Here is a 21221-nt window from a genome sequence, read left to right on the forward strand (position 1 = left end):
AACCTTTGAGTGGGAAAAATAAAGTACTGTTAACTTTGGTGTGCTTGAGCAGTACTCTGTCTTCACCTAGTTTGTGGAACTCTTATGAGGACAGTGATAGCTGCTGAAGAGATTGAAGAAAGCATAGGAACAGTATACAATCTCGCAAACCAACTGAAGGCACAGGCTTCCCAAATCTCCATTGCTAGAAGTTAGTTGTTACCATTGCTTCCTGCTGTTGTGTTGTTAAATACTGAAAGTTGGCGCATCCGCATCCAACGGCTTGGGCATTGTGTACTATCTTCTGGAGGAGGAGTGCCTACTGTTGATTGGCTGCTATGGTCTCCAAATCCTGCAGTCCCAAGAAGTCAGGATTTGTGGAATGGATGCAAGTAAATGACTCTAAGTAAAGGTAGTTTGAAGGACATAGGATGTGGGAGTTCAATGTTCGATACATTATAGTACAGGGTGCAAGATAGTTGACATGTGTGCTGCCACGTGACTTTGTTTCTGGGACAAGGAAAATAGTCCTGCTCTGCTGCACTTATGCCGCTGCATCAGAGACCCAGGAATTTCCATTCCTATATTTTTAAGTCAAAGCAACAGCAACTAAATAATCTTCATACTATGAGGTAACAATTTTTGAAACTAGCTTAGTGAAGCATAAGCTGTTACGGCATTTCTAGCAGAGGGTGAGTAGCTGAGAGACGGTAGAAAAAAGCTTCAAAGCATCACCAATGATGAGAGGCCTGTAAGTACATTGTTATGAGCAGGATAATGTTTACATGATTATATAGGACCTTTTCATTTACAAGCACTGCAAACATTTATGTTAAATATTATAAAAATAGTGACAACAGGAAATAAGATTTTCTGGACAGGAAAGGTATATGCTCTGGAGTCAGATATAAGTGGCACAATGTCAAAATTTGCAGATGACACAAAAATGGGATGTGCGGTTAACTGAAGATGACCAAAAGCAATTTTGGTTAGAAGACTGGGTAGATTGATAACCAAATAAAACTTAAACTGGGATTCCAGAGTTTATGAATATGGACATCAGAGTAGAAAAGAAAATAGTCTGAACTCATTTTAATTAAATATAGTATTAACATTCATCACAAACATTAACATTTTTGATTTACATGTGCAATATAACATGTGATACTTAGTACGTGATTTTCTGTTACAGTCCAGATGAAATTCTTTCTAGTTCCTGTGAGTGATCGTAGAATGTAAGAGGTTATCTAAGAATTGGCAAAGCAGTGATGACTGGAGCAGAAAAGGGAGCTGCTATGCATCCTACAGTTCTTAGTCACATAGTTATTCTTCCTTCTGGTAATAACATTATTCTTTTTGCCAGGTGGGCAAGTACAAGCAGGCCACCATCCATTACAAGAAAATTGTGTCTTGGCTGGAACATGAGAGTGGACTAGCTGAAGAACACCTAAAACAATCCAATGCGCTGAGGCTAGCAGCCCATCTCAATCTTGCCATGTGCTACATCAAAATGGATGAGAATTTGCAAGCTGTAGAGAATTGTGAAAAGGTGAGGAACTTCTCTATATCTCCTAATACGTGAACCATCAACTGGAAGATGAATGGCCCATGAGTTCCCTTGATAGCTCAGTTAATGCATCACTTGGAGTGCGGTGCCAAGTTTCCAAATTAAAAAGACCTTGGATACAATCCATGATATGTGCTATGTTACCTAAACACTATAGGAGCGCCACATTTGGTCTTCATGCCTCAGGCCGAGAGGGTAAAGGTGTTTCTGCTCCTAATTGCTAGTCAGTGACACCTGTTGGAAATTTTTTCTGATTTTTCAGGTGAGTTGAGCATCCGGCTTGGATATTTCTTGTAGTTACTCTAAGTTCATCTATGTTCGCACCTTGGCACAGTACTGGAGGGTGACCACTGGAATCCTATCTCAGTTATTGCCTTCACGAGAACTGGGGGAGAAATCTTTTAGGGAGACTGTAGGGCATATTGTTAAGTAGGGTGGCATTGTATAGTCCTCAGACCACAAAAAAATTGCCCATAAATGTCAGTCTGCTTTGGAAAAATAGAATTGTCATTGTTGGTGTAGAGTAGAGACAGCTTGTGACACGTACCATATATGACTAGTGGTGTCCCACAGGGATCTGTGTTGGTGCCTGGACTATTGACCATTTTTATTAACAACTAAGATGATGGGATTTTTAAAAAGCCACATACCCAAGTTTGCAGTAACACAAAGATAGGTGGCATTATGAACCGTGCAGATGAAGCATAAAATCACAAAGAGATATTGATGGATTAAGTGATTAGGCAAAAACTGGCAAATGGATTTCAGTGTAGGCAAGTGTGAGGTCATCAACTTTGGATCTGAAAAGGAAAGATTGAGAGTACTTTCTAATATGAAAGCTGTAAACATTGAAAGTTCAAGGAGTCTTAGGGGTCCATGTACATAGATCATTAAAATGTTATGAACTAGGTACAGAAAATAATCAAAAAGGCTAAATGAATGCTGGGCCTTATATCTAGAGCACTAGAATACAAGGGAGTAGAAGTCCTGCTTCAGCTGTACAAAGCTCTGGTTAGACCACACTTGGAGTACTATGAGCAGTTCTGGGCACTACATCTTAGAAAGGATATATTGGCCTTGGAGGGAGTGCAGCATAGATTTACCAGAACAGTACCTGGACTCTTAAGGGTTAAATTTATACGGCGAGGTTACACAAACTAGGGATGTATTCCCTGGAATTTAGAAGGTTAAGAGGTGATTTGATTGAGGTTTTTGAGATATTAAGAGGTAAGGTAGATAGAGAGAAACTATTTCAGCTGGTTTGGGACTTTTTTTTAAAATTCTTTCATGGGATGTGGGTGTTGCTGGCAAGGCCTGCATTTGTTGCCCATCCCTAATTTCTCTTGACAACTGAGTGGCTTGCTATGCCATTTCAGAGGGCAGTTAAGAGTCAACCACATTGCTGTGGGTCTGGAGTCACATGTAGGCCAGGATGGCAGATTTCCTTCCCTAACGGACATTATTGGTTTTTTTTACGACAATTGATAGTTTCATGGTACCATTACTGAGACTAGCTTTCAATTCCAGATTTTTATTAATTAATTGAATTTAAATTCCACTGGCTGCCATGGTGGGATTTGAACCTGTGTCCTGTGGGTACTAGCCTGGGCCTCTGGATTACTAGTTCAGTGCCATTACCACTGTGCCACCACCTCCCCAGGACTCTGGGGAAACAGCCTAAAATTTCTAGCCACATCTTTCAGGAATGAAGTTAGGAAACATTTCTACACGCAAAGGATGGTAGAAGTTTGGAATTCTCTTCTGCATACGGCTGTTGATGCTAGGTTAATACTTAAATCTATAAAGCTCAGATTTAAAATTTTGTTAACCAGAAGTATTAAGGGACATTGGGCAACAGTGGGTGTTTGGAGTTAGGTCACAGATCAGCCATGCTCTCACTAAATGGTGGAACAAACTCGAGGGACTAAATGACCTACTCCTGTTCCCGTGTTCTGTAATCTGATTTGGGATTGCTTGTTAGGATAATAGAGAATGGGGATGTTTCTAAAATGAATGCTTATGATTCTGCTTTTATTTCAGGCATTAGAGCTAGATGCAAACAATGAAAAGGCCCTTTTCAGAATGGGTGAGGCAAGACTTGCAATGAACGATTATGAACTGGCAAGAGAAAACTTCCAGAAGCTTGTACAACTTTACCCCAACAAAGCAGCCAAAGTCCAGATTGGAATCTGTCAAAAAAAAATAAGAGAGCAGTTGGATCTGGAGAAAAAGATCTATGCTAAAATGTTTCCAAAATTTGCAAATACCAATGCCAAGGTAAGTGATGAGTTGACAGACATTGATCCTTTATGGGGGGCAAATTTATACGGTAAGCATTGGAATTGTTAGAAACTGGAAAATGTAATTAAGCCAACAAACCGTCTATTCTTGATTGATCTCATAATCCCTTCTCTGTCCAGGAATGTACCAAAGTGCTTCTTAAACTAATTTGTACTGTATTCTTCAGTGGCTACCTAATAACATCGCCCAAAAATCTATTACCCTTTGGATGGAAAGAAGTTCCCATCTAATGCCAAAATTCTGAATTTTTACCCCACTTCCCCTAGTATTTGAATCCTTCACTATATTGAACAATTTGCCGAGATCAATTTAGTCTTTTTTTTTAAAAAAACTCTCAGCCCAACCCAATTTTTTCTCTTAGGCTGCGTTTGCTGGCAATGCAACCACTATGTAGCACAGTACCAGCACATATGCAAATGTAGCCTCTTCCACTGAAACATCACTGCGATGTTCAGGCAGCTGCCAGGATTAAAAATGGCGCTGCTCAATTTATCATAGAAAAACAAATTCAACCCGAAAAGCCCCTCAATGGCTGCCATCACAGCCTCCATCCCACCCCAACAGTCCCCTACTCCCTACTGCCATTGTGCTTCTCTCTATCGGTCCCTCCTGTGCCCAACGTCTCGCAGCTGGCTCCCCACTGCGTTCCCTTAAGCAGCCACTCCAGCCTTGCTGTTTTACCCTTCCCCCACAGCCATGCTTGCTCCAGACCTCGCCACTGCTTCCCTTTCCCCTCCCCTCGGCCGATTTGTTCCCCGCTGCTCGCTTGCCCCTACCCCGCTCTCCGGCCCTTGCTCCCCGCTTTGCCCCTCTGCCCCCCAGATGCTAGCTGCAGACCGCGCCACTTCCTTCCTCTCGGCCACTCGCTCTCATGTTTGATCGTTTTCCACCGCCCGAAGAAGCAAGACGGGCTGCGAGGGGTGACGGGTCGATGTAGGAGCGAGTGGCCGAGAGGAAGGCCTAGAGCTAGCGGCTGGAGGGAAGTGGGGTGTGGGCAGTGAGGAGCGGGGAACAGTCGGCTGAGGGGAGTGGGGGGGGAGCAGTGACGAGGTCTGGAGCGAGCGACTGAAGGGGTGAAGCAGCCGGTGGGGAGGAGGGGGAGAAAGCGTCGAGGCCTGGAGCGAGTGTCCAAGGGGGGAGAGCGGCCAGGGTGGCAGGAGCGAGTTGCTGAGTGGGGGGAAGCGGGCGGGGGGAGCGAGTGGGGTCTGCCACCTTATGAAAAGTTATGAAAATCTTTTGATTCTGGTTCTATTTCTTCTCATTATTTGCTCTGCTTCCTATTTTGGTATATTTTGTGAACTTTAAAGTTTTGGTTTCCCATGCCCAAGTAATTAATAAAAATATATTAAATGAAGTTTAGATTCCAAGATTGATCACTGGGGCTACTCCATTTAACAACTTACTTCCAGCATGGAAATTTCCCATTTATGGCAATCTTCTGCTTCTGTTTCCAGCCTGCACCCAATTTTGGATTTCCAGTTTGTAGTTGCTTTTTATTTGGAATTGTGTTGTTTGTTTTTTTTGAGCAGTTTTCTATTTGCACCAAAGTCATTGCTTTAAGTCTTGTATATTTTTTCCAAACATGAAAGTTAGAAAATATCCGTGTCACTGTACAACCTGGAAAGTAAGCAAAACAGGAAAGCCTTGGAACACTGTCCGAGGTTGGCTTCTATTTCTCAGTTGAATATTTTATTTAATTCTGTTGAATATGCTTTTATTCTTCATACCAGAAATAAAGATTTTCACAAGAATGCATCAGCAGTCCGGCATTGTATGCCTCATTTAAGTTTAGTCAATGCTACCAGTAAACACCAGATTAAAAATTTTCTGTCTGGAGGAGAGGAAATTTTACTTTAATCTGAAAATTGGGAGCATTAACCATACATTATCTGCTCAAATGTGACTTCTCACTTTAGCCAATAATTGATGTGGAAAATTACCTACTGGTTCAATGATGTCTTCCGAAAAATTCAAGCAGGTTAGCTAAATATGACCTTTTCCTCATTCGCTGACTTTCATTTAAGTTATGCTTTTCCTTGTGTTTGGCCACTTGATCTCTGAAAATCATAAATTTGCTGAAGTCTAGCTACTTTTTGATCATAGTTATGTTAGTTTCTGAGGCATATCCGTTTAATGGAATACCAGTATGATGCTTTTATTAATTATGTACACAATACTTGTGCTCAGAAGTGACTTGTTGCTCATTGGAAATGAGAAGGCAGACCGAGGGAACAAAATACAGAGGAAATAAGATGGGAAAGTTTATCTTGTAGGTACTCTGAAACCAGAAAAGATCATTTAACACAACAAGCCATCTGCTTACTGACCTTACCTAATTGCATCACTTGGTCTCCATGTCCCTGCATTAGTCAGAGTGGGGGAAAACTAAGCCCGAGTTCCCACTACTGAATGCAATTTCTCTGCTAGGAAATAGGTGTTATAAGGATGCACAGTGGGGTCAGAATTGGGCTCATCTGTAACATCCCCAACCCATATTTTTAACACTCATTTGATTCGTATGAAAATGATAATTTGGATATTGAGAAGCATCCAGTGGATTTGTACCTTAGTGTGAGTCACGAATGGGGGAGAATATTTAAGAAGGCAAAAATGTGGAGTAGCAAAATGCAGCCATAAAGCTGATCTTTTTCCTGAGAAGTAGACTGTCGCTAGGTACACAATAAAAGACATAGCTAAGGGCTAAGCCTTTCAAAATCCCAAATAATATCAAAATTCCCTAGCAGTATTCCTATTCTTAACATAAAAAATTTTTCCTGAAATAATTTGTATGTTATGTTTTAGCAGAAAGATGTTCTCAAGACAAAATCTGAAAAGGAAGCTGCAGTGGTAACAACAGAGGAAGAAGAGAATAAGGAGAACCTAGTTGAAGGTGGCAAAGGAGAACCCATGGAAACAGAAACCAATCACAAGTCCCAAGAATTCGATGCTACAGCATGAGTGGTGTGGAGTTTGAAGCTGCATTACTTTTTTTTTAAGCTTTGATATAGTACAGTATCCTGTGTGTATAATGTATGCACCAGTAAAGAGTTTTACTTACCTACTCACTTGAGTCACACAGCTATTTAAAAAAAAATTTCAACACATGCTGGAATTATTGAGTTTCTAAGTCACACTGGATTGGCAGCAGTCAGTTTTCATGGCCTGCCTATATCACTGCTGTGACATTGGTAGATGACATGAGATGAGCCCACTCTTAAGAGCATATAGGAAATAGAAACTGGAATGAGCAATTGCTAGCTCTGAGTTATTCTAACCTGAAAAATAACTTTTATTTCTTCATTATTTTTAATTCCACATATCTACAATGTATTCCTCCTGCATCCTTCCATTGGTGTCATGCCCTCCCACCCTCTGCTTTTTTAATGAATAGTCGACTCTGCTTATAGGGTATACCTGAGAATTGACACATAAGTGTGACATGTTCCTGCGATTTGGGTATAAAGATGTGTTGGTGCTGTGCTACTGAGAACTTTGTTTTGCTGTTTGTAATTTATATATTACGTATCATCAGGTAATGCAGCTTTATTATAGACTTACTGTATTCCACAGAATGACACCTTTTTCTTTTTAGATGTTAATGTTCCTTGCCCCTCATCAAATGGCAAATATGGAAGGAGATGGCCTTGTATTACACAGATTTCCAGCAGAGAAAAGGCCATTTAGCCCAACTGATTGATGCCAGTATTTATGCTTCATATGAGCCTCCTCCTGCTCTACTTCATCAAATCCTATCACCACATCCTTCTATTCACTTCTCCCTCATATACTTAACCAGCTCCCTCCAAATGCAACTATTCTATTTGGTAGCAAGTTCCACGTTCTACCCACTCTCTGGGTAAAGAAGTTTCTCCTAAATTACTTATTGGATTTATTAGTTACTATCTCATATTTATGACCTGTAGTTTTGGATTTGGAATGCTTCATAATTTTGAAAAGTTCTTTTGGATGATCCCTCAGCCTCTGTTTCTAGTGAAGAAAGCCCCACTATGTCTTTCCTGTTACTTAAATATTTCACTTCTGGTATCATTCTTGTAAATCTTTTTTGCACCATCTCCAGTGCCTCAATATACTTTATAACTATTTTAAGTCCAGCAAGTCTTTGCTCAGCACAGATTTTTGCATAATTTGATGAGGGAACAGATTTACCACACATATTTCAGAATGCCTGACGAGGAAGTCCCTTTAATAGTAGTTAATTCAAGGAAATCTAACTGGTTAGATACAGGCCTTCACATCACTGCTGTGTTCCTCTTGTGATTGTTTAAATGGCATAATCTGCCCTGGTTGTAGTGGTCTTCAGACCATCTTGGTTTATCCATCCTGAGTTTAGCTCAGACTAAGATTTCTGATTGTCTTAAGGCAGATCCTGATGTGCTTTTTTTTCCCTCTCCCTCCATTTCTGTTTGCTTTGGCACTTTGAGGTAACCTTACCATGTTAAACTATTTTATGTTCTAACAAACTGTACCCCGATGATGGTCACCAGATTTACATCACTGTTTATACCTGAAGTTTTTTGTTTTGATTTTTTCTCATGCCCCCATTGATCCTAATTAATACTTGCCTGAACAAACTTTGGGGGGGAAATTTGTTCGTGTAACGTTACTTCATTGAAGAAACCTGTGCGGGTCATGTAGGTAGTGACCTGTGGCGTGACTGCCCGAGTCTGAGTCATGCTGCTTAAGTGGTGCTTTGTGAATGAATTTCTCCGCCCCCTTCAATAGACTCCTGCCTACGAACCAGATTTTCACAACTCATTTGATTTCCCTCCCAAGATTTGACACAAATAGTATTTCCTCCAGTCTCTCTCTCATACACCAAAAAATACACACGATTATTTACATCCCATAGAAATTCAGTGTTGTGTTGCCTTCTGATGTATTTTGTGACTTCCTTAGACCTCACCTTTTCCTTTATAACAGTGTCTAGGTGGTTTTAAGACTTTCAGTCTAATCCAAAGCTAGTGCCATCGAAACCACCTAGATTGTTTTACAATAACTGCCCATCCAAAATCAAAGATGGTATTAATTAGGTTGTACAATTATTTAATAAAACTTTTTATCTTGGCTTCATTCCATCAAAATTTAAAGAGCAAAAATTAATAATAACAAAGTGAATGGGGATATTGCCTGCTTTGCACTAGTTAAAATTAACCTCAGTAAGCAAAAAAGTCTTTGAGACTTTTTGTAGCATTGAAATTTCATTGATTTAAATTCCTTAGCAATTTCAGTTCAGAATAAAACCTGACGAACCCTACTTATATTTTTTAAAATTGCACAAAGCAGTTCATTTTGTGAATAAAATGAATGTAGATTCTAGAATTTGTGTTTTATATTCCCAAAGATTTTAGCATTGATAACTGCAGGCTTTGTCTTGCTGCTAAGCCACATAAAAGGCTTATCTACTTTGTTTCGGGATACTCTTTAATGGGCCATTTTTTCGGGGCTGCAATTCCAGTTCTATGCAATACAGTAATATATGTCTTAAGTGCTTGACCTTCTGGTGGAAAAAACATTGTGCAAGATTTGCGTCCAGTACTACTTTGTTTTTCAGCTTGACTTCGAACCAAAAGGTGATTGTATGTAAATAATTTTTGTTTTGTTTGAGGGCAGCATAGGAGTAAAACCAATAATAAAAATTCAGGAACTTAAAATACTCCATGCAGCATATGTGTGTGCAGGTATATGTGTGTATTTTGTCTGTATGAGTGTGTATAGGTATATATGTATGTTTGTAGGAATGGGATTATTGAAATTTTAATTTTGAAGACTTGGGTCATCTTCCTTTCAATACATGATTATTATTCTAAGGTTCCCACATACCAAAGGAACTCTTGCATGCACAGGAAAACACTATTTGCCCTAGACTTCAGCAGCAGGTCAACTTAATTGCTGATCTAGATTCATCTCTGTGTAGAAATGATCATTCTTTCTCAACAATCCCTGCACATGGTGTGGAAGGCTGATGATTTTCACTGTATATTAACTGAATAGTTAGATGTGAAATAGACTATTTGCTGCCTTTTTTTATATTAAAGGCTATATGGCTTTTGATTATGCACAAGAAGATAATCAATCCCCTGACAAAGTGTTTCCTTCTTGGAACATCAGGGTTTGGGTACTTGACTAGACAGCAGTGACACCTGGGGCTGTATTTTCCTTGGAGGCATTCACCACTGGAGGGGTGGGGTAGGACCTTTGCTCGGGAAAATGTGACAACACCATAGTGAGTCACCAGCTGCAGCCCCTCTGCTGGCAGCTGTCGAGATCAGCTGCATGCTTGAAAGTTTGGGTGGATTCCTAGGCCCCATCTCCCTCACATCATTTACATGCAGAGGGGCAGGTAAACAGTTGGCCACCTTCCCTTGGGGTGTAAAGTGGAAAATCAATGGTAATGCTGGTAGAGGCAGGGATGTGTTGATAGGTGACCTTGCTTAACTTCATATTCTGCCTGATTTGGGGAGTATAGCTAAGGAAAATGCAGCCCCAGGCCTTCAAATTAGAGTAACTGCTGCATGTAGTATAATGGTTGCTAACACTGATGATTTGTTTACATTAACCTTAAAACTCAATTTGTGAATAATATGTTGTCCATAGACTCAGTTCAGAGGCTTTACCAGTTTATACTGGCATTATAGCCTCTGACTGCAATAGTTCAGGCAGATGGAATGGAATTCCTGGTAAGCCCCTCTCCTAAATTATTAAATATTTTACAAAGTGAAATGTAAACCCCAGCCTTGTTTTGAGATGCTGAGTTTAAACAGCCATCAGAAAAAACAGTCATTTTGCCCACAGGAACATAGAAATTTCAGCACAGAAGAACATTTGGCCAGTCATGACAGTGATAGCTTTGAATTTAGAACCATCTCCACTAAATCAATCTGTGCTGTTTCTTGTATCCTTTCAATGTTTTTTGCCTTTTGTGAGTTTATTTAATGTCTCTATGATCTCATCACTACAGTGCAATTCTGTGGACTGAAGCTGCTCTTCATTTTATAATGTTTAAATTCTATTGAAAGTATACAAAAACTAAGTGCTGGGAATACTCATCAGGTTTGGCAGCAGCTGTGGAGAGAGAAGCAGAGTTAATGTTTCATGTCAGTGACCTTTCATCACTCGCAAAGGTTAGAAATGTGATAGGTTTTAAGCAAGTAAAGCAGGAGTGGGGGGAAAGAGAACAAAAGGGAAGGTGTGTGATAGAACAGGAGGCCAGAGAGATTAACTGGCAAGAAGGTCTTGGGGCAAAGGCAAAGAGTGTGCTAATGGTGTGAAAGGCAGCATTAGTGCAGAAGGAGTGTTAATGACAATAATGAGCAGGCCTAGCCAAAAGGCACACAGTTTTTAAAAAAAAAAGAATTTAAATTAAAAATGGGCCAGTCATGCTCTGAAATTATTGAACTCAGTGTACAGTCCGGTAGGCTGTAACCTGCCTAATTGGAAAATGAGGTGCTGTTCCTTAAGCTTGTGTTGATCACTAGAACATTGCAGCAGGCCCAGAACAGAGATATGGTTGAGAGGGGGGGGGGGGGCTGCTGAAATGGCAAGCGACCGGAGCTTGGGGTCATGTTTGCGGGCTGAGCGTAGGTGTTCTGCAAAGCGATCACCCAATCTGCATTTGGTCTCCCCAGTGTAGAGGAAAGCGTATTGTGAGTAGCGAATACAGTATACGAAATTATAAGAAGTACAAGTAAATCATCGCTTCACCCGAAAGGAGTGTTTGGGGCCTTGGATGGTGAGGAAAGAGGAGATAGAAGGGCAGGTATTACCCCTCTTGTGTGGGAAGGGGCTGAGGTGTCGGGGTAATGGAGGAGTGGACCAGGGTGTTGTGGAGGAAACGATCCCATTGGAATGCTGACGGGAGAGGAGGGGAAGATGTGTTTGGAGATGGCAGAGGATGATCCTTTGGATGTGTAGGGGTGGGGTGGAAAGTGAGGACAAAGGGAACCCTGTTGCAGCTCTGGGAGGGAGGGAAAAGGGTATGGGCAGAAGTGCAGGAAATGGGTTGGGCACGGTTGAGGGCCCTGTCAACCACAGTGAGAGGAATCCTCGGTTGACGAAAAAGGAAGACATCAGAAGCGCTCATGTGGAAGGTTGCATCATCAGAGCAGATGTGTCGGAAATGGACAAACTGGGAGAATGGGATGGAGTCCTTGCAGGAAGCAGGGTGTGAGGAGGTGTAGTCAAGGTAGCCGTGGGAGTCGATGGGCTTATAATGAATATTATTAGATAGCCTATCCCCAGAGATGGAGACAGAGAAGTCAAGGAAGGGAAGTGTTAGAAATTGACCGTGTAAAGGTGAGGGGTGGAAATTGGAAGCAAAGTTGATAAATTTCTCCAGTTTGGGGCAAGAGCAGGAAACGGCACCAATACAGTCATCAATGTACTGGAAAAAGAAGTGAGGGAGGGACCCGAGTAGGACTGGAACAAGGAATGTTCAACATACCCCACAAAAAGACAGGCATAACTAGGACCCATGCAGGTACCTATAGCAACACTTTATTTGAAGGAGGCGAGTGGAGTTGAAGGGGAAGTTGTTCAATGTAAGAACAAGTTCAGCTAGGCGGAGGAGGGTGTTGGTGGATGGGGGCTGGTTGGCTTCTGTTCAAGGAAGAAGCGGAGCGCCCTCAGACTGTTCTGGTGGGGGATGGAGGTGTAGAGAGATTGGACGCCCATTGCGAAGAGGAGGTGGTTAGGGCCAAGAAACTGGAAATTATCAAAATGTCTTAGGGCATCTGAAGAGTCATGGATGTAGGTGGGAAGAGACTGGACCAGGGGAGAAAAAAGAGTCAAGAAAGGAAGAAATAAGTTCAGCAGGGCAGCAACAGGCTGAAACGATGGGTCTCCCAGGACAGTCCTGTTAGTGGATTTTAGGAAGGAGGTAGAAGCGGCTGTCGAGGGTTGTGGGACTGTAAGGTTGGAAGCTGTCGAAGGAAGATCTCCGGAGGAGATGAGGTCAGTGACAGTCATGTAGACAGTAGCTTGATGTTCGGTGGTGGGGTCATGGTCCGGGGGAAGTAGGAAGAAGTGTCTCAGAGTTGGCACTCAGCCTCTGCAAGGTAGAGGTCCGTGCGCCAGACAACAGCGCCACCCTTGTCAGCAGGTTTGATCACAATGTCGGGGTTAGACCTCAGAACAGAGTGCAACAGGTTTGGAGGGAGACAGTGAGTGAAGAGAGCGGAGAAATTGAGATAGCTAATGTCTCGCCAACAGTTCTCAATGAAAAGACCAAGGGTGGGTAAGAGGCCAGAGGGAGGGGTCCAGGTGGATGGAGAATTTTGCAGGTGGGTGAATGGGTCTGCTGGTCGAGGAGAGGACTCCTGGTCAAAGAAGTGAGCCCGTATGTGAAGGCGACGGAAGAAAAGCTCAACGTCGTGCCGAGTGCAAAATTCATTGAGGTGGGAGTGTAAGGGGATAAACTGAGTCCTTTGTTGAGTACAGATCATTCAGTGTCAGAATGTGTCAGCATTCCTTGAAAGTGTATTGTGGGATACTAGTGGATAAATGCTCAACATATCTGAAATTGCACTCTGCTATTTCAGTAGAGGCTCTGGGGTAGATTATCAACTTGTTGCCTGGCGAGGCCATGGAGGGATTTGAAAACAAGGATGAGAATTTTAAAATCAAAGCTTTGCTTGACTTGGAGCCAACGTAGGTCAGTGAGCACGGACATGATAAGGTATAATAAAGGAATGTATCCCATAAGCCTTCTTAACCACTTATCCATCTGTCCTGCACATTCAGGGATCTGTGGACATTTACTCCAAGGTCCCTCTGCTCCTCTACACTTCTTAGTAACCTACCAATTATTGTGTATTCCCTTCCATTGTTCACTCTCCCCAAATGCATCACCTCATTCTTCTCTGCAGTGAATCCCATTTGCCACTTTTCTGCCCACCTGACCAGTCAACTGATATCTCCCTGCAGTCTATTGCTTTCTTCCTATCAACCACATGGTCACTTTTCATATCATCTGCAAACTTCTTGATCATGTCCTCTATATTTAAGTATAAATCATTGATATATATCACAAAAAGCAAGAGACCCAATACTGAGCCCTGCCAAGTTCCAACGGAAACAGCCTTCCAGTCACAAAAACACCCTGCCACTAAGCCAATTTTGGATGCGAGCATAAGAGGGGTGACAATCCCAGGCAGCGGAGGCACTCAGGTTAAAAGCTCCCTGTATATAGATGACGTCGCCGTCTTCTGCTCGGATCCGCTGTCTGTGCGCAGACTGATGAGCATCTGCGACCAGTTCGAACTGGCCTCGGGAGCCAAAGTTAACCACGGCAAGAGTGAGGCCATGTTCTTTGGGAACTGGGCTGACCGATCCTTTGTCCCCTTCACCGTCAGGTCAGATTACCTGAAGGTGCTGGGGATATGGTTCGGAAGGGCCGGGGCGTGCACCAAAACCTGGGAGGAGCGAGTAGCCAAGGTATGACAAAAGTTGGGCATGTGGGGGCAGCGATCTCTCTCCATTGTGAGTAAGAACCTGGTCATCAGGTGCGAGGCGCTCACGTTGTTGCTCTACGTGGCGCAGGTCTGGCCCATACCCCACTCCTGCGCCGTGGCAGTCACCCGAGCCATTTTCCGCTTCATCTGGGGATCTAAAATGGATCGGGTCCGGAGGGACACGATGTTCAAATCTCTGGACAAGGGCGGGAAAAATGTACCCAACGTGGCCCTCATCCTGATGACCACCTTCGTGTGCGGCTGCATCAAGCTGTGTGTAGATCTCCAGTACGCAAACTCCAAGTGTCACTACGTGCTGAGGTTCTATCTGTCCCCGGTGTTGCGAAGGATGGGCCTGGGCACATTGCCGCGGAATGCTCCATGCAGTTGGGCCGTGAAGTACCACCTATCCTTCGTGGAGCAGTTTCTGCGGGAAAACACCTTTGACCACCGGTCCATCAGGCAGTGGTCTGCACGGAATGTCCTCAAGGCCCTACGGGAAAAGGAGACGGTGGATCCTGTCGGATGGTTCCCCGAGCAGACCGTCAAAGTCATTTGGTGGAATGCCTCATCACCAGAACTTTCAAACAAGCACCAAGACGTAGCTTGGCTGGTGGTGAGAAGGGCCCTCCCCGTCAGATCCTTCAGATACGCCCGAAGTCTCGCCCCCTCCGCACAATGCCCCCGCGGTGGCTGTGGTGGGGAAGAGACGGTCGTCCACCTCCTCCCGGAATGTGTCTTTGCAAAGCAGGTGTGGAAAGAGATGCAGTGGTTTTTGTCGAGGTTCATCCCAAGCAGCTCTGTAACACAGGAGTCTGTGCTCTACGGGCTGTTCCCAGGGACGCACACCGAGACAAACATCAACTGCTGCTGGAGGACTATCAATTCGGTGAAAGATGCCCTTTTGTCTGCCCGAAACTTGCTGGTCTTCCAGCGCAAAGAGTTGTCCACCACCGAATGTTGCAGACTGGCACATTCCAAGGTCTAGGACTACGTGCTGAGGGACGCACTAAAGCTTGGGGCAGCCGCAGCAAAGGCTCAATGGGGAAAGACCACAGTGTAAGGTCCCCCCACCAAGCTGAACTGAAGGGCTGGATCCATGGGAAACCCCTCGAACTGTACCGTTAATATTTTCGATTGCTGTAAATGTAAAACTGTAATTGGCATGACAATTGTGAAACGGAAGGGTTGTGAAGAAACTCATGATAGTATTGAAGGAAACTGATCTCCCTTGCAATGTTTGTATTTTTTGGTGCTGTTTTGAAACTGTTTGGCAATGTAATTTTTTACAGATTTTTATGAATAAAGTATATTTTGGAAGAAAAAAAAAACTTGTTGCCTGGGAGTAAAACTAGCATTAGAGATTGACCAATGAATGTGAATCAGGTTTCTATAAAAGTATGTTATTTACAACATCGATTTTATGTTCAGCTGGCAAGTTGAAAATCTATCCAATTAATCATTTTAAAATAAATGGGTAAGCCTTCACTAATATTGCTGAGAGAGCTTTCAGACAAACGTGTTAAATGTTACTTGCTAGAATCCTGCAGTGTAGTTCTAGGGTCCTACATTTTTCCCCTTCCTATTGAGTAAAAGGCAAAAGGAATTTGATAGGCTGCTGACTCTGGCACTTGGAGTCTGTGGCCTCCTTGTCTCGAGAGACAATGGGTAAGTGCCTGGAGGTGGTCAGTGATTTGTGAAGCAGCGCCTGGAGTGGCTATAAAGGCCAATCCTAGAGTGACAGACTCTTCCACAGGTGCTGCAGATAAAATTGGTTGTCGGGGCTGTTACACAGTTGGCTCTGGAGTATAAAGAGCCGTTTGCATGTTCAGTACACATCAGGTAAAAGGAAACCATTGACTCTTACTTGTTCTAAGTGCCAACTTCACAAAGTAGCAAAAGCTGACCACTCAAAATAATTACACTGATGTAATTTAAACTGGCTATGACCAATATTCCTTCATTTTAATTGCATGAAACACCTAAAAATGGATGTCTCAAACAAAGAGCAAGCATCTCACTTATGCTACTTGTCACTTATTTTACTTGCTACACACACTCCCTATTCCTAGGTGGCAGCCTTGTCCAGATTTTAACATCTACCATGTCACATTTGAAATGGTGAAATATTTTGTTTTCCATTGTACAAACATTTAAAGGCTTGAAGTGAAGAATTTGCATCTGATTTTGCATTCTTTAAGGTCCTGCAGTAAGCTGTCTCATAGCATTTTCCAGCATATGTTGCAAATTAGGAAGTTAGGAGTAAAAAATCAACTGGCTTTTTTTTTACTTGAAGCATGATGGAGTTATGTAAAAGTCATTAAAGCAGAAAATAAATGGACTGAAGGGACAGTTGGATGCTGGAAATAGGGATTGAAGAATGTGGTGAGAAGCTTGGTTAATCTAAGAAAAAAGAATATGCATTTACATAAGCACATACCACTTGCTGGGGATATCCAGTAACTTTGCAGTCAGTTATTTTTGCCATTATACATGGCAAACGTGGAAGCCAATTTGCAAGATCCCACAGATAGCAGATAAATGGACTGGGAGAAACTCCACTGCTCTTAAAATAGTGCTATGGGATCATTTACATCCACTCGAACAAGCAGACAGCCTCAGTTGGTCATCCCATCTGAAAGAGCACTTCCAGCAATTCAGTGCCCCCCTCAGTACTGCAGTCATATGTAGTCACAGATCTGGTTACAGCAGAGGCTTCTTCACCAACTGCTGATAATAAAACACTCATTTTATTTATAAAATTCAAGTGGAATTTTAACTTATTTCAGTTCCTGGAGCTTCACTGTACAACATCTCTATTACCATTTGCTATGCTGGCAGCTGTGTCAAGTCTGCAATGTAGCAATTTCTAGTCTCTAATTTAAAACGTCTTTTTAGTGTTGTCTTGCTCAAGCTTTTCTCTGTGTTTTACAAACTGGGATAAGATAATAAATTAGCTGTACCTAATGCAGTTGATGTACTGACATTGTTACCTTGCTTCACATCTTCACATCATTTTCTATTTATAAGCAAATTTTTAACTATAGGCTGATGCCTTTATAAAGGCAATGTCCACAAAAACAGATTTCTTGGAAAATGTGGGACTGGAGGCAATAAAAGGACTTCAGGAGGGTGAGGTTAGGTCTTCCCAAGCTCCCTCCCTAACAATGCTAGACTAGAGCGGTGCAAGAAGGTGGCTCACCACCACCTTCTCGAGTTCATTTAGCAATAGGCAATAAATGCTGGATATGCCATCGAAGCCCACATACCATGAATGAATTTTTAATAAAGCTTGTGGTAAATAGCAGCAGTGAGTAGGTTATTGCTGTTTAAATGGCATTTGATAGCACTGTCAACTACACCTTCCATCACTTTGCTGATGATCGGGAGTAGACTGATGGGGCGGTAATTGGCCAGATTGGATTTGTCCTTCTTTTTGTGGACAGGACATACCTGGGCAATTTTCCACATTGTCAGATAGATGCCTGTGTTGTAGTTGTGCTGGAACAGCTTAGCTAGGGAGGCGCCTAGTTCTGGAGCACAGGTCTTCAGTACTACAGCCAGGATGTTGTCAGGATCCATTGTATTTGCAGTATCCAGTGCCTTCAGCCATTTCTTGATATTGTGGAGGGAATAAAATTGGCTGAAGACTGGCATCTGTGATGCTGGGAATCTCAAGAGGAGACCAAGATGGATCATCCACTCGGCATTTCTGGCTGAAGCTTGTTGCAAATGCTTCAGCCTTTTGCACTGATATGCTGGGCTCCCCCATCATTGAGGATGGGGATATTTGTGGAGCCTCTTCTTCCAGTTAATTGTTTAGTTGTCCACCACCATTCATGACTGGATATGGCAGGACTGCAGAGCTTTCATCTGATCTGTTGGTTATGGGATTGCTTGGTCCTATCTATTGCATGCTGCTTCCTCTGTTTAACATGCAAGTGGTCCTGTGTTGTAGCTTCACCAGGAAGATACCTCATTTTTAGATATGCCTGGTGCTGCTCCTGGCATGTTATAGAACCAGATAAAAGTTACGACACAGAAGGAGGCCATTTAGCTCATCATTCATGCGCCAGCTGAAAAAACTAGCTGCCCGATCTAATCCCACCTTCCATCACCTGCTCCGTAGCCTTGCAGGTTACAGCACTCCAGGTGCAGGTCCAGGTACCTTTTTAAATGAGTTGAGGGTTTCTGTCTCCACCACCGATGCGAGCAGTGAATTCCAGACACCCACCACACTCAGGGTGAAAAAGTTTTTCATGTCCCCTCTAATCCTTCCACCAATCACCTTAAATCTGTGTCCCCTGGTAATTGACCTCTCCACTAGGGGAAATAGGTCCATCCTGTCTGCTCTATCTAGGCCTCTCATAATTTTGTTCACCTCAGTTAAGTCACCCCTCAGCCTCCTCTGTTTTAATGAAAACAGCCCTAGCCTATCCAATCTTTCCTCATAGCTACAATTTTCCAGCCCTGGCAACTTTCTTGTACGTCTCCTCTGTACTCCCTCCAGAGCAATTATGTCCTTCCTGTAATGTGACCAGAACTGTATGCAATGCTCCAGCTGTGGCCTAACCAGCGTTTTATACAGTTCCAGCATTACATCCCTGCTTTTGTATTCTATAGCTCGGCCAGTAAAGGAAAGCATTCCATATGCCTTCTTTAGCACTTTATCTACCCATCCTGCCATCTTCAGGGACTTGTGGACATACACTCCAAGATCTCTCATTTCTACCCCTCTCAATATCCTCCCGTTTCTTGTGTATTCCCTTTCTTTGTTTACCCTCCCCAAATGCATTACCTCACACTTATCCAGATTGAAATAAAAGCAAAATGCTGCAGATGCTGGAAATCTGAAATAAAAATGGAAAGTGCTGGAAATACTCAGCAGGTCAGCCAGCATCTGTGAAGAGAGAAGCAGAGTTAACATTTCAGGTCTGTGACCTTTCATTAGTGTGGAAGGTTGCATCGTCAGAACAGATGCGTCGGAAATGGACAAACTGGGAGAATGGGATGGAGTCCTTACAGGAAGCAGGGTGTGATGAAGTGTAGTCAAGGTAGCCATGGGAGTCGGTGGGCTTACAATGAATATTAGTAGACAGCCTATCCCCAGAGATGGAGACAGAGAAGTTGAGGAAGGGAAGGGAAGTGTCAGAAGTAGACCGTGTCAGATGAGAGAAGGGTGGAAATTGGAAGCAAAGTTTATGAGCTTTGCCAGTTTTGAACGAGAGCAGGAAACAGCACCGATACAGTCATCAATGTACCGGAAAAAGAGGTGAGGGAGGGGCCCGAGTAGGACTGGAACAAGGAATGTTCAAAATACCCCACAAAAAGACAGGCATAACTAGGACCCATGCGGGTACCCATAGCAACACCCTTTGTTTGAAGGAAGTGAGTGGAGTTGAAGAAGAAGTTGTTCAAAGTAAGAACAAGTTCAGCCAGGCGGAGGAGGGTGTTGGTGGATGGGGACTGGTTGGCTTCTGTTCAAGGAAGAAGCGGAGAGCCTTCAGACTGTCCTGGTGGGGGATGGAGGTGTAGAGAGGTTGGATGCCCATAGTGAAGAGGAGGTGGTTAGGGCCAGAAAACCAGAAATAGGCAAAATGACATAGGGCGTCCGAATAGTCATGGATGTAGAGCAAACTTCCACAACAGTGCTTCTGACATGTCTTACTTTTTCCTCAACCAAGGATTCTCCTCCAGTGTGGTTAACAGGGCCCTCAACTGTGTCTGACCCATTTCCTGCACTTCTGCCCTCACCCCTTCCCCTCCCTCCCAGAACCACGACAGGGCTCCCCTTGTCCTCACTTTCCACCCCACCAGCCTCCACATCCAAAGGATCATCCTCCGCCATTTCCACCATCTCTAGCGTGATGCAACCACCAAACACATTTTCCCTTCCCCTCCCACGTCAGCATTCCGAAGGGTTCCGAAGAAGGGTCACTGACCTGAAACGTTAACTCTGCTTCTCTTTCCACAGATGCTGCCAGACCTGCTGAGTGATTCCAGCATTTCTTGTTTTTATTTCTGAAGGGATTGTTCCCTGCTGGTCCAATCCTCCATCCCGACACCTTGTTCCCTTCCCATGGCACCTTCCCCTGCAATTGCAGGAGGTATAATACCTGCCCTTTTACCCTCTCTCTCCTCACCATCCAACTCCCCAAACACTCCTTCCAGGTGAAGCAGAAATTTACTTCTACTTCCTTCAATTTAGTATACTGTATTCGCTGCTCACAATGCAGTTGCCTCTATATTGGGGAGATCAAATGCAAATTGGGTGACCGCTTTGCGGAACACGTCCACTCAGTCCGAAAGCATAACCCCAAGCTTCTAGTTGCTTGCCATTTGAACACCCCCACCCCTGCTCTCATGCCAACATTTCTTTGGCCTGCTGCAGTGTTCCAGTAAATATCAACGGAAGCTCGAGGAGCAGCACCTGATCTTTCGATTAGGCACTCTACAGCTTTGCGGACTGAATATTGAGTTCAATAATTTCAGAGCATGACTGGCCTTTTTTATATTTTTATGTTTTCATTTTATTTTATTTTATTTTTTAACATGTGCCTGTTTATCATGTAGACAGAGCTACTCATTATTCTGCTATTAACACTCTTTCTGGATTAATGCTTTGTCTTTCACCACAAGCATCAACACACTCTCTGTCTTTGTCCCAGGACAGCATTTATATTTAATCTCTCCTGTCCCCTGCCCTATCACACACCTTGCCTTTTGTTCTCTTTCCCACCAACCGCCGCACCACCCCCGCCCCCCACCCCCTTCACTTGCTTAAAACCTAATTATTTTCTAACCTTTGCCAGTGCTGATGAAAGGTCACAGACCTGAAACATTAACTCTGCTTTTCTTGCCACAGATGTTGCCTGACCTGCTGAGTATTTCCAGCACTTTCTGTT

At 43.2% G+C, this 21221-nt stretch overlaps 1 protein-coding gene across 6 annotated transcripts in view; it reads left to right on the forward strand.

Annotated features, from left to right (window-relative positions):
- LOC137379623 (peptidyl-prolyl cis-trans isomerase FKBP4-like) overlaps nt 1-9521 on the forward strand; it is a 55238-nt gene extending 45717 nt beyond the window's left edge. For 5 of the 6 annotated variants that reach the window (XM_068050712.1, XM_068050706.1, XM_068050710.1 and 2 more), the window contains 3 exons: nt 1343-1528; nt 3587-3823; nt 6650-9521. In XM_068050712.1, coding sequence (XP_067906813.1) covers nt 1343-1528; nt 3587-3823; nt 6650-6805 — 579 coding nt within the window. In that variant the 3' untranslated portion in view covers nt 6806-9521. The remainder of the gene's footprint in view (nt 1-1342; nt 1529-3586; nt 3824-6649) is intronic. The other variant, XM_068050707.1, reaches the window with a different exon arrangement.
- The last annotated feature ends 11700 nt before the right edge of the window (nt 9522-21221 follow it).

Source organism: Heterodontus francisci, chromosome 18 (assembly GCF_036365525.1).
Source record: "Heterodontus francisci isolate sHetFra1 chromosome 18, sHetFra1.hap1, whole genome shotgun sequence".
Classification (NCBI taxonomy): domain Eukaryota; kingdom Metazoa; phylum Chordata; class Chondrichthyes; order Heterodontiformes; family Heterodontidae; genus Heterodontus; species Heterodontus francisci.